At 39.4% G+C, this 13,369-nt stretch overlaps 2 protein-coding genes across 5 annotated transcripts; both read right to left on the bottom strand.

The window, feature by feature from the left end:
• Positions 1-344: 344 nt before the first annotated feature.
• LOC132839328 (uncharacterized) lies at positions 345-6,898 on the bottom strand. Of its 4 annotated transcripts, none has more exons than XM_060860249.1 (11): positions 6,789-6,898; positions 6,347-6,455; positions 6,074-6,213; positions 4,547-4,664; positions 3,842-4,444; positions 3,118-3,269; positions 2,893-3,016; positions 2,141-2,794; positions 1,920-2,062; positions 1,703-1,826; positions 345-1,621 (listed from the first exon to the last, which is right to left on the bottom strand). In XM_060860249.1, exons 2-11 carry the CDS (start codon positions 6,411-6,413, stop codon positions 1,233-1,235), a joined length of 2,514 nt encoding a protein of 837 aa, XP_060716232.1. In that variant the 5' UTR covers positions 6,414-6,455; positions 6,789-6,898; the 3' UTR covers positions 345-1,232. The 4 variants fall into 4 exon arrangements, with proteins under 4 accessions (XP_060716232.1, XP_060716235.1, XP_060716234.1 ...); XM_060860252.1 differs by having other exon boundaries at positions 2,165-2,794; XM_060860251.1 differs by having other exon boundaries at positions 3,118-3,266.
• A 1,709-nt stretch (positions 6,899-8,607) lies between these two features.
• Positions 8,608-12,734, bottom strand: mettl21e (methyltransferase like 21e). Its single transcript, XM_060860385.1, has 5 exons — positions 12,631-12,734; positions 12,383-12,507; positions 10,060-10,217; positions 9,850-9,967; positions 8,608-9,768 (listed from the first exon to the last, which is right to left on the bottom strand). The coding sequence occupies exons 1-5, from the start codon at positions 12,657-12,659 to the stop codon at positions 9,368-9,370; spliced, it is 831 nt and encodes a 276-aa protein (XP_060716368.1). The 5' UTR covers positions 12,660-12,734; the 3' UTR covers positions 8,608-9,367.
• Positions 12,735-13,369: the final 635 nt, after the last annotated feature.

The raw sequence follows: 13,369 nt of genomic DNA, 5'->3' as shown, positions 1-13,369 counted from the left end.
TACAGAGATTTTGTGTCTTAAAGAAGAACGGATAAAATCACATGACTGATCTATTCTATTCAGCCTGCTAACTAAGAGCTTGCTCATTTGTAATTAGTCCCCTCAAGTCACTCAATTCTCTGTCACTTTATGGTAATAACTTCAGTTCCATACAAGAGATCATATGCATCAGTCATTCCTGAATTATTTTTAGTCTAATGACTCTGATGGACATGATTGTTTAAAGCTGCTTTGGGAAAAGTGTCTATTGTTAAAATAGTCTACAATTCTATAGACCACAAATGTTTATTATGCATTAAGAAATAACTTCATACATACAGCATCCAATTCCTTTTTTTTGGCGGGTATAAAAACCAACAGCATTGAACACAATTCACATTACAGACACATTAATCACAAAATATTTATGAAATTATTCCTCCAAGCAGCATATGCAAATATTTCAGAATCATTTTTTGGGTTTTTCACTTTCAAAACAATAAAGAGAAGTAAATCTAGGCAAGTGACGTACATTTACAATTTAACACCACTACAGTATTCCTGGCTTAAACACTGCTGTGTTTATGTATAATCGCCAGTATGACATTAAGTGAGGGTTATAATACTATATCACCTGCCTTACTAAATTATATTTCTCTGCTTATTAATATTTGTGATAATATCTGAGTGTCTGGTAGTGTTGAGAACATTACTGTAGACTAGAAACGAATAAAGGTTTAGATTTTTAATTCCTGTTTCTACAGCAGTAATAAAATACATCATCCAAACATATATGAGAAATATGAAACTTACACAAAGCTGTGCTTCGATTAAAGCGTTCATTAAGCTTTTATTCTATCCGTATAGTTGTCATTGCTCTACATTTAAACACCTACAGAAACTTTCTGGCCTTAAGTTTAATCAAGCACATGGAAACACCAGGCTTTGTTCAGCAACTGGGAAATAATGGACACACTGGGTTTGTCTACAGAGTACTTTTACACACCTCTAAATCTTCTCTCAGCTAGTAACAGGGAGTGGTTTTCTGTTGGCATATACGAGCCTATTCTTTAAAACCAACTCACAAAGACGTACCCAGTTTCATCAGATGGGTATAAGTGGAAGGCTTGACACGTTGCACCTGACTTCGTAATTACGAACTTCCCAGGAGGATTTGAACCGAGAAATTCTACAATGTGTTCTTCAATTCTTCACCATCTCATTCTACATCATCTCATTCTTGCCCTTCTTCTTTATGAAGATTTATATGTGGCGCTATAAATCCGTACCTCCTCCAGCTCCGCTAATAGTGTGGTGTGGAAAATGTTCTCAAAGTGTTCTAAGAAGGTCAGGTCAGACGGATATCGTATCTTATTGGCCCAGATGAGAGTTGTGCCTGGTTGACAGAAATGATGCATGGTGGCTAGAAGCTCGTCTAGGAAGTTATGATGGTAAACCACGTCGGCTGCCAGCACGTAGTCGTAGTGGTGTAAGGAGCGAGGGAAGGTTTTTTCTAACTCGAAACCCCAGGACAATTCTTTTACCTGAGGTTCATGTCTGCGCAGCCACCTGGTATTCCGATTGAGGTTATATCTCAGATTATTTAAGATTTCTGGCAGATCTGTGGCTGTTAATTTGGCACCTGTGAACACAATTTAATACTGATCACATGGTATGTTTGTGTATACAATGAAAAAAATTGTACAAGTAAAGTAAGACCTACCAAGCAAGGTAATGGCAGTTGAGAGTAGCCCAGTCCCTGCGCCAATCTCCAGAACTGTTTTGTCATGTAGATTAATTTGCTGGCTCCCTTTTGCTGTTTCCAGGAATTTACAAAGAGCCACTGCCTGTAAAATGGTACAACGAAATCACTAAATCACTACAAGATTCAGTGGATTGCCACTTTAAACGACCCTCCACTGTTCTCAATCGACACTCACCGCAGGCCAAATCATGGCGCCGTACGAATCAAATGACTCCTCTATGATGATTTTCTGACCCATGAAGTAGTGAATCTCTTTGCCAGGAAAGTAAAATTTGGATTCCCAAATCCTCTGACAAGATGACTCTTCATCTGACTCATCTGAGAATGGAGGTGAAATGACATTAAAAAAATGTAGCATAATAAGTTGATGTAATTCATTAGCACTGATCTTAATACCTGTAAAAAAAGACTCAGATTCACCATGAACCAGGGACTCTTTTCCTTCACTGTCAGTTCCTACATTTAGTTCTTGCTCATGCTTCAGTTCCTGGTGACGTAGAACAGCTTCTTCACATCTTCCCTTATTTTCTTCACTATCTATACTGCAATCTTGGCTGTTTCGTGTCTTTTCCCTGGTTGGATTCCCATCCTCTGTGTTGTTCCATGCTGACCGACACTTTTCCATCTCTTCCTCCATGCTTGTTGTGTTCATCAGGTCATCCTCATTGTCTGGAGCTTTGTGAGTTGCCAAGTAAATCCTCACCCTATCCAGCTCTGCGAGCATGGTGGTATGGAAAGCTTTATTGAAGTCGTCAATGAAGATCAGGTCAGACGGGTAACACACTTTAATAGCCCAGATCAGATTTGTGCCTGGTTGGCAGAAATGTTTCATGGAAACCAATAGCTCAGTAAAGCAGTCGTGGTTGTAGAGCGCCTCAGCTGCCAGCACGTAATCATAATGACACTTGGAATGGGGGAAGATTTGCTCGAGGTCATGTGTTAGCGCTGCCACCCGAGGTTTGTGCTGCTGATGACTTCTTGTATTTTGATACAAGTTACTTCTTAGATTCTCCAAGCTTTCTGGTTGGTCTGTAGCTGTTACTCTGGCACCTACAAGCCGATTTAACCTTTTACAAGCCAATTTGTAATAAATTATTGATAAAATAAAGTTCTATATCTATACCTATATTGTGAAACTGATACTCTACCCAACAGCGTAGCTACTATTGACAGCAATCCTGTTCCTGCATGCAGCTCTAGTACAGTTCGGTCATGTAAAGCAATCTGCTCTCGACCTGCTGGTGTTTCAAGGAATTTGCATAAAGCCACTGCCTGGAAAAGAAAGCGCATCAGAAATGATTTTATCCATCTTTTGTCAGTTATCGTCAGACGGCTTTCACATAAGACAACGTTTAATTAAGGAGACTACTTACAGCGGGACATGTGATGTCACTGTTGGAATTTTCAATGCAGATTTTGTGACCATGAAAGTTATAAACCTCTTTGTCTAGTTTATACTCCATGCTGGGTGAAGAGCATCTCTGGAAGACCGACTGTTCATTCCTCTCTGAGTCATGTGATTCTGCTAAACACAAAGTATGTTAGATTTTTGCAACTAATCAATGCCAGTAATGGTTTCATCTCAGAAGCAGACAAAAAGTTCCACACAGAGGCAGAGGAGGAACATTTTGCACAAATGATGATGTAAGCAGACTTTTGTCAGTGTCTGATTGCTGGAAAGACATGACACAGTTATATATTCATTCATTCATTCATTCATCTTCTACCGCTTATCCGAACTACCTCGGGTCACGGGGAGCCTGTGCCTATCTCAGGCGTCATCGGGCATCAAGGCAGGATACACCCTGGACGGAGTGCCAACCTATCGCAGGACACACACACACACACTCTCATTCACTCACGCAATCACACACTACGGACAATTTTCCAGAGATGCCAATCAACCTACCATGCATGTCTTTGGACCGGGGGAGGAAACCGGAGTACCCGGAGGAAACCCCCCGAGAACATGCAAACTCCACACACACAAGGCGGAGGCGGGAATCGAACCCCTGACCCTGGAGGTGTGAGGCGAACGTGCTAACCACTAAGCCACTGTGCCCCCAACAGTTATATATATGTCTTTCAAATATTTACCTTCTTTGTATTTATCTTCACACTTATCTTCAGTTTCTTCTCCTGTAGTATTGACATTCTTTTGCTGTGAATCTCTGTTGGATTCCTCCACTTCATCCTCATCCGCACACTGATCCTGCATCTTGTTAATATCTCCAAAGTTGCGCTTTTCCGACTCAGTTTCCTGCTTCGCTGCATCCTCTAACACCATCACTGGATAATCATTTTCTACCTCAACCTCATCTTTCATGGTGGCAGAGTAAATTTTAATCTCACCCATATCTGCAAGTAACATGGTGTTAAAGGTCTTTTTAAAGTTCTCCGTAAATACCAGATCAGACTCAAAGCGGATCTTATTGGCCCAGATCAGGGTCGTGCCTGGTTGGCAGAAATGGCGCATGGTCACTAACAGCTCGACTAAGAAGTCATGATGGTAGACTACGTCTGCGGCCAAAATGTAATCGTATCGATAAACAGAGCGGGGAAAGGTTTGCTCAAGGTCATAGCCCCATGTCACCACTGCCACTTGGGGTGTGTATCTACAGTATCCTCTTGTGTTTCTGCTCAAGTTACATCGCAGGTTTCCCATGAGTTCAGGAAGGTCACTGGCGGTGACCCAAGCACCTGTAGAGCACAACATTATCATTGTCTAAAACACACAAACGTTCATGTGTTCGATATAAACTGACAGCCATATTGAATGTGTATATCAGTGATTTAACTCACCCAAGAGGCTGGCCACAATGGATACCAAGCCAGTTCCTGCTCCAAGCTCTAAGACTGCTTTGTCTTGCAGATCAATCGTTCTTCGATTAGAATCCAGATACCGACATAGTGCGACTCCCTACATGTTTTAAAAGAACTAGTATTAGTAAGTATTACTCAAAAAAAAGCAGTGACGGTTATCCCAAGCCTCTGCTATGTATGACGCATGACTGGATTGCACAGGTTATTACTTATAATAACATAATACAGGACGGATAATTCGTTTGTTTTACAATCTGTAATAATCCTATAATTTAAAATATGTCTTGTGATTAGAATATTGTCATGCAATGGGTTCTCATGAAAACTACTTCAAGTATCTCATGAAGTTTGAACACACCACAGATAGGAGACAAATAAGTTCATAGAAAAACACACTTGTACACATGTAAACTCTCTTCCGGTACCAAAGCAACAGACGGTTGTTGCTGACCTGCATAAAAATGATAGTTGATATAAAAAAAAAAAATACACAGTTAAAGCACAACTAGTGCCATAATAAAAAGTTTCACATGTCAGAAACTGTTGAGTATTTGCCAGGATTTGCACCCAGGAGCAGACTATCAACCTCACAGGTCAACAACAATGAGAATGTTGGAGAAGATGATGATTTTTTTTTTAATGGTTTTAGAATTGCACAGTTTCAATTCTGGTGAAGCTCCAGTTTAAAAATAAAACGTTTCTTAACAATTTGCTCTTTGAAGACGTTCCTGATAGCGGTTCACATAGTGGAACATCTGAATTTTACTGAGCATTATTAGATTTGTGTGCCGTTGCCAGATGAAGCAAAAATAACTTTTTGGTCATCAGGATTTTTGGCAACAAAAGGGAGGCTGCATACATGGCAAATCACCTGATACTCGGGTCACTCTGGTGCTTAAGGGCTGTTTTCTGACTGCTGCTTCTGAGGCGTGACCTCAAGACCTTCTCAGTGTCTGGAGTTAAATCCTACTGAAAAACTGGGATCTGTGATAAAGATGGAACCTGCACAGTATGAGCTTTAAAACATCCTGCATGGATGATCAAGATTCCTTATAGGACTTTATTAAGGTCTCAAACCTTATAAAACATTACTGGACGCGTCTCAGCACTATTTATTCTCTCCAGGGCAAAAATAATTGCTGTTTTTCGGAAATTTGTCCGACATCCAGAGGACCTTATATTTATTTTATTTATTCAAATGAGGATTTTAGAGTTATGGGCCTTTTTTGAGGGCTTAACAGTGGCAGCTTGATGGTCTTGGTATTTGACTTTACAACCTGATTAATAGTCCAACACTTTAACCACTGAGCTACCACTTAATGTAAATAAAATCCATTTATACATAAAACATGTTTGAATAAAACAAGACATATCTCAATATCTCTGTAGCTCAAAATATCTCTTGTCATATGTTATCCATTTTCCTGAAAGGTTCCAATCATTGTTGAAGGTATTTTATTAAAGGTACAGTATTTGTTTGTTTAAAGTGCTTTAAGTGATTCTCACCGCAGGCCAGATGGTGGCACCATAAGTATCAAGAGACTCATAGATCCTGATTTCATGTCCAGCATAGTAATGAATCTCCTTGGTCACATTGCAGTAGAAGTTTGGTTCCCAGGCTTTCTGACGCTCCACACCGCTGAGGTCTGAGCCGCGAGATAAGAGCAAAATCACAGCACTGAGAGTCTTGTGTTGGCACAAATTTTACACAACAAATTGACATAATTGCAGGCAAAATTTTATTTCAAATTCTTTTCAATGTTGTTTAAATGTACTGACCGTCTTCCTTTTTTGTTTCCTCTTCTGTTTCCTCTCGGTCTGTGCACTCGGATATGATTCTCTCCATCACTATGTCTTTGCACTGGTAGAATGTAATATTCAAGAAAACCTTTAAAACATTAAAAATCATTATTCACTTCATGCTCTAAATGAGTGACGTTTACAGAGTGAAATGAAGCTTTGTTAAAATTATTAAATTTTAACAATTTTTTTGATTATTTTACTTTTTTTTTATCAATGTGTTACACATAGAAATTCTTTTAACAATAGCTGCTATATTTCAACTTTGAAGCCATGCAGGATGTTCAAACCACTGTGTACAAAGCTTCTTGTTTAGGAAAACTATGAACACTGTATCAAAACTAAATAAAAAAAATGCTTAAAATGATCCCAGATGATTAGTCCATCATGCGCCGGAGACGTAAATCCACCCCACACATACCTGCAGTCAGCTGATTCCCAGCTGTGTCCAGGTAACCGTGTCTTTCTGCATTTTCAGGCTTCGTACAGACAGAATTATAGTCGACCAGCATCATAGTAGACACTCCCAACATCACCGGAGCCCAGATTAAAATTAGAAAGAGATACATGAAGCTTGCTGAAAGATCCACACAAAACGGGGCTTTCTATTTATGGAAGGAGTTGCTGATCATCATGACACTCGGTTACATGTTACGTGTTATGTCACATGAGTAACTGTAAGTCTTTTAAGTTACATCTCCGTACATTTTGTCAGCATTTATTAGTTTAGGGTTTAAACAGAACTTTTAGCTCTAATGTTCACCCAAAGTTATTCTGTTGGAATGTTGTTAAACTCTGGTGACAGTTTTTACAACGTTGCAGGAACGTCGCTGTCAGAACTTACTGAACCAAACTCTCAGAATCTCCTTAAACTTTTACTAAATATCTGATTAAACATGTAGGTGTGATTTATGCTTCTCCCTCTAGTATCCAGTCACACACTGTTTACTCTGTGTATTTTTACAATTGTTATGTTTACACTTAATGCTTTATGCAGATGGGAAACTCAATGTGACAGGTGTTGCATCCATTCAGAGAGTTTGGAAATCTTTGGTAACCCTGACATTAACTAACCCTCATGATCTAATTTCTTTCTGCATCGTCTCGTGTTTCCCTAATCACAAAAAAAAACCCAAAAAAACCCCGCACAAACAAACAACAACAACAAAAACATTGCAAAGCTGGCAGCCGATTTAACTCCCCGACCTTGGGATGGAAGAGAGCAGGGTGGCAGAGTAGAGGTGACATCACATCCAGGATTAATCTCCACTCTTTTAAAGCTTAACAAAATCCCTTTGCATTAGATATGCTATTTTGAAAAGTATGATATGGTGTCTGTATAGTTTATATACCAAGAGACTCCTTCTATAAAAAAATCCTTTCTGGGTATCACATCCATTCTATGTGCTATATGTGAGCAGGAGTGTGTTTACTTCTACGTGTAACACAACCAGCAGGACTGTTGCCTTGAAGAATGTTATGATGTGCATTATGTTACACCTCCTTAATAAATCTCAACTCTGAACCGAATTATCCTGAAGCAAAGTAAATCACCAGGCTACAACCTGCCATCTGTAATCTGCGAATTTACTCAACAGAATGATAAAATATAAATAATTCATTTATGTGATTATATTATGAAAGAATATTGAATCTAATTGAATATATTATGCACACAAAAAGTTAAACTTGGGCACACTGAGCATCAGTGACAATCTTTTTGAATTGCCAAATGTGGCATATGTACAGTATAATACCTTCTGCGATATAAATAATTATTTGTAAAAGGTTTAACTGAAAGATTTAAGGCGTGTGTTTATAGAGAGTGGAATACGAGTTCATCTAAATTAGCACCTAATTCATCACACAGGGTCCCAGAATAGATTCATTTGACCTGATGTTTACTGTAGAAGTCAATTAAATCCAAGTTAAAATGCTGTAAATTGTTATAAACACGACACGCACAAAAGCTAGCATTCACACAAAACTACTTACATCATCGTCATAGTAATAAGCGATCAGACAAACAATCTGTCAAATCTATAAAACAATGTATAAATTCTCTTTAAACATTTCCAGGAAAAAGAAATCTTTTCCAATCGGTTACAGGATCACATCGAATTCAGCCTGATTCGGATCCTCACAGTATTAACTGTAGTTCACGTCAAATAAATAAATGCACATTAGTAAACAAATGTCAGGCTTTTGACATGAGGTTTATTCCACAAATACAAAGCAGTTTATAAGTTATTTTTACACGAAATGTGTAATATCATGTATTTTATTTTAAGACACTCTTTAATCTCACAGATTAAAGCATCATTAGACTGCAGTAGGCTGCACTTTTAAGCATTAAAGGGAGTTCATTTAATGCTGAGAAACTAACCAGAAGTTGAAGTTTTTAAACTTCACATGGCTGCAAATATACAAGATTTGTAACACTGGCAAATGTATGGCTGGCTTTCTTCAATAATAATCAGATAAATTGGTTCGTATTGTTTGTGTAGCTCTTCCTTGTCTCTCCTGGTTATTTTTATACAACACAGTCATCGACGAGACATGCGGAATAGAGAAGGGGCCCAGGGGTTTGCACCAGGAATGAAAAGTGCCCGAGGTAGGAGGGTGTGTGGATTAACGCATAAGGATGAGTTCAACTGTCACTCTTCAGTTTGGTCTTAACTATTTTAACCTCTGTTTCGATTCAGTTCTTGGAAATACTGGATTAAATAATGATGTTTAGTAAAGGAGTCTAAAAGAGATCTGTTCTAATGGCAGGCTTTGTGTTCAAATCTCAGGCCTGAGAGCCAGTTCGCTGTGAAGCACCATAGTTAAATTGATGCTTTTGGGAATATAGCTTTGTATCTGCTTTATTCACACACACATTAATATGAACATTCAATAATTTGGAATATTGTTAGCTGCCGAGTGAAAGTTTTTAAAGCATTTTATTATCACACCCCAGTTACATCCCGACCTCTCTACGCTGCAGCTCCAGAAGCTCTACAAGCCTGAGACGTTCTTCTGCGCTCTGTACAATTTGATATGCAAGCTGGGCAGGTCATAAAGCTCCTCCAAATGAAAACGCGCTCTAAAACGTTCCACAAAGCTATTCTCAGGGTCCAGGCGAAACCGCATGGCCCAGAATATAACCGTGTCCTCTGAGCACAGGTGTTCGAAGGTCTCCATCAGTTCGTTGAGGTACGGATGGGAGTAGACAACATCTGCTGCCATGAGGTAGTCATAGCGACAGGATGCGCGTGGGAAACGCTCTTCTAGCTGCTGCCCCCAGGTGAGCTCGGTCACATGGGGATCGTAGCGACAGCGTCCCCTGGTGTTGCGGCTCACGTTGTAGTGCAGGTTACCAAGGACGTCTGGGAGGTCGGTGGACGTCACTTTTGCACCTGGAAGTTATGAAAAAAATGATTTAAAGATACTGACACTAAAAGATTAAGATGCTAACTAAGATCATACATCGTTCTTACCTAGAATGCTGCACACTATTGTAACCAATCCCGTTCCAGCACCAATCTCAATGACTTTCTTGTCTAGAAGGTTATATTTTTCCTGATGCATGTCAAGAAAATGACACAACACCATGGCCTGGTTGAGAAAAAAAAAAGAAGATAAATATGGTAATTACAAAACAATGGTTTGAATACTTGAATAGTCTGATCACCAAAAAGAAAACGTACTGAGGGCCACAGCACAGCACCGTAACAATCAGTCGACTCTTTGATTTTAATCTCCAGATTGGCAAATTTATATCCCTCCCACGCTTCGGATTTAATCAGAGATGGTCGAAAATGTCTTTTCATAATAGCTGCTGCCAGCTCGGCATCCGGAGGAACTCCTGTGGCATTGAACACAAGATGGAGAAGAAGATTATACAAGCACAAAGGAGAATACATAAGCACAAACTCATTTTTAGAGTTTTTTATGGTGAAGATGAACAAAAAGCCAGCACATGACTCAATGTGTCCTCATTTAATTCCATGATATTATTCCCCCAATCATCAGCTAGCATAAATCTACTTCTACTTACTAGCTAGCAGCTTGTGACTGGTACAGACGAGTGACACACTACCACAAAAACTACTCTATAATTTTGTGTGTTTGTTTTGCTGGATTGATTGGATATAAAGCATCAATGCAAATCAATACAAAGCTCTTCTGACTGATCTCCTTTATCCTATGATGCAATACTTCCATTGCGAATGGGAGTGGCCTTTCCCCAAGATGACCACGCCTCCATTCAAAGGGCACAAGAGCTTTCTGAATGGTTTGTTTAGTGGGAAATTGATTTAAATTTCATAGTCAATGGATCTCAATCCAGCTGAATATCACTGGGAGTTTTTGGACACATCATCATCATCATCATCATCATCATCATCATCAACATCAAAACACCAATTTTGGGATTATCTTGTGGAAAGTAACGTGTTCATACTTCCTGTGCAGTTCCAGTGACATGTGTCTAACACATTTAAGACGTTTCTGCCAACTCATGATGGCCCAACACCTTTCTAAGACACTTTACATTACAGGTTTTCCGTTCATTCCTTCACCCATCTGTAAATATTTTACTAACAGACATAATGGTGCTTTAATTCAATTTAGATTCTAGAGAGTTCTTTTCTGCTTCTTGGTATCGACTCATTCCTCAGATGTTTTACTTTGTTTTAGCTGCTGGAAGCTCCACTTCCATGACATGTTCTCACAGAAACCTTAAATAGACAGACATTTATAAATAAATACAAAGATGGATCATTCATTCATTCATCTTCTACCGCTTATCCGAACTACCTCGGGTCACGGGGAGCCTGTGCTCAGGCGTCATCGGACATCAAGGCAGGATACACCCTGGACGGCGTGCCAACCCATTACAGGGCACACACACACACACTCATTCACTCATGCAATCACACACTATGGACAATTTTCCAGAGATGCCAATCAACCTACCATGCATGTCCTTGGACTGGGGGAGGAAACCGGAGTACCCGGCGGAAACCCCCGAGGCACGGGGAGAACATGCAAACTCCACACACACAATGACCCTGGAGGTGTGAGGTGTACGTGCTAACCACTAAGCCACTGTGCCCCCAAAGATGGATCAGTTGGATGGAATTCTATTCTACTTATTGAAGAATTTTGAGTCCCAAAAACAGGTAGCACAATATAGGATTCTTGGAGACGTACACACTGGAATGTATCTTAAAAACTCTGAAGACTTAATTTTGGTAAGAAAACAAAGAGAAATCTCTGTCTTTAAAATATCAGTTCAAAATAATAATTATTAATTGAAACAATGAATTTTTATAGATGTATGCCAACAAATTCATTCATTATTCACAAATGTTTTCCAGATGCTTTGGGATTAAGATAAAGACAAAATGTCTAATAACATTTTCTGTATATATATTTTTTCATTTCTGTGCTTTTAAAAAAACCCAATAATGTCCCAGTTCTGTTTGACCCGAACAGAACCGACGTGTCCAAGAGTGAACATAACACAAAGGTCAAGACCTTAGGAGTGCAATTCTTCATGTGCAAGTTTACACTAAGCAATGTACCCCAACACTAAGCTAAATACCCCTTAACCCCATCCGTATTATCTTCTATTATTAGCCTGAGTTTTGTTACAGCCATAAACAGCATCCAGTACATTGGCTAATTTGTGGAAATGTGTCTAACATGAAGGTTACCGTTGAAACATGTTGTGCAGATCACAGGCTACAAAGCCGATCCTCAGTTATATAACTGCTATTTGTTATTTAAAGTCGACGACTTCTGTTTTTAAGCGAGACGTTTCTCATTGGTGATATATTATACAGTAAAGGAAAACACACCCTGACTTTTATTAAGCTTCGGTTTTTACAGGCGTTAAGAAAACCTCTAGAGGCTAAGCTAACCCGTGTCTGTTTACACCGACATGTAGGAAGTTAAATGCTATGCAGTTTGGATTGTGAGTTTCCACAGTATGAAGAAAATGAAATGGATCCATGATCAACCCACCCTGAGTCTCAGTCTCCTCTGCAGGCTCTTGCTCCATAGCTGTGTGGAGGGTCTGGGTGTGTTGAGTAAACCGAGGTAAAAACGTGTGTCCGCTCTCCGTCCAGTAGCGAGAGTCAAACTCAAGCCTACGGGGCAGAGTTTCAGAGAAGTAGGTCAGCCAGTGGAAGGAGACCCATCAGATTCCACAGGACAAAAATATAATCAGAGGACTGAGGATACAGATATGCAGAGCATGACTCATGGCACACCTGCCACATGAAATGAAGTATTCAGGCATGATTTTGAAGGATTTCCATAGATAGAAAGATAGAACAATCTGATCCAAGATGGGATAAAGGAAACAATAGGTCGCTGGATGACATACAGGAAAGCAAAGTGGGTGGGACTTTACGGACAAATATGGTTTTGCCTTCTGCTGGTTTTTAATAGCCCTCTGAAGGCACAGTGACGAAGGAGAAGGGTGGGCTGTGTTATTAACACGGCTTCAAGAAGTCATGAATATGATGGCTATCTGGGTTACAGAATGATAATGCCATTTATATTATATACATTTAGTCACATAGAGTTACATCTTATACTCGAGTCATAATGGTTCATATTTTGAAAGACTAATCGTGGTTTGTACTCGATTAAGATGAGCACTTTATTAGGAACACTATAGTAATACTGCTATTGCAGCACATCGAAAGGTTTGTGCATCGTCCTGAGATGCTTTTCTTTCCCAACCTGCTCATCTGTACAAAGTGTTTATCCGAGTTACTGTAGGCTTTCTGTCAGCTCCAAATAAACAAGGTGTTGTTCACTGGATGATTGTTCTATATTGCACCATTCTGAGTAAACTCTATAGAATGTTGTGCTTGAAAATCCCAGATCAACAGAAGAACTCAAGCCAGTCCATCTTGCACTAACAACCATGTCACGTTTAAAATCACTGACATCACACTTTCCTCATTCAGACGGTTGACCAGAGGACATTACACATTAAAG

This window comes from Tachysurus vachellii, chromosome 24 (assembly GCF_030014155.1).
Source record: "Tachysurus vachellii isolate PV-2020 chromosome 24, HZAU_Pvac_v1, whole genome shotgun sequence".
NCBI classification, from domain to species: Eukaryota; Metazoa; Chordata; class Actinopteri; order Siluriformes; family Bagridae; genus Tachysurus; species Tachysurus vachellii.
The sequence above is the reverse complement of the archived record's forward strand: the minus strand, read 5'-3'. Positions and strand labels throughout refer to the sequence as shown.

Coding starts and splice junctions, on each gene's coding strand:
- LOC132839328 (XM_060860249.1), bottom strand. CDS start 6,413: ATGGAGAGAATCATATCCGAGTGCACAGACCGAGAGGAAACAGAAGAG. Junction 6,214..6,346: donor GGAAACAAAAAAGGAAGACG/GTCAGTACATTT, acceptor CTCGCGGCTCAG/ACCTCAGCGGTGTGGAGCGT. Junction 3,270..3,841: donor TGAAGATAAATACAAAGAAG/GTAAATATTTGA, acceptor CTTTGTGTTTAG/CAGAATCACATGACTCAGAG.
- mettl21e (XM_060860385.1), bottom strand. CDS start 12,659: ATGCCTGAATACTTCATTTCATGTGGCAG. Junction 10,218..12,382: donor AGAGGAGACTGAGACTCAGG/GTGGGTTGATCA, acceptor TCAATGCCACAG/GAGTTCCTCCGGATGCCGAG. Junction 9,968..10,059: donor GTGCTGTGCTGTGGCCCTCA/GTACGTTTTCTT, acceptor TTTCTCAACCAG/GCCATGGTGTTGTGTCATTT.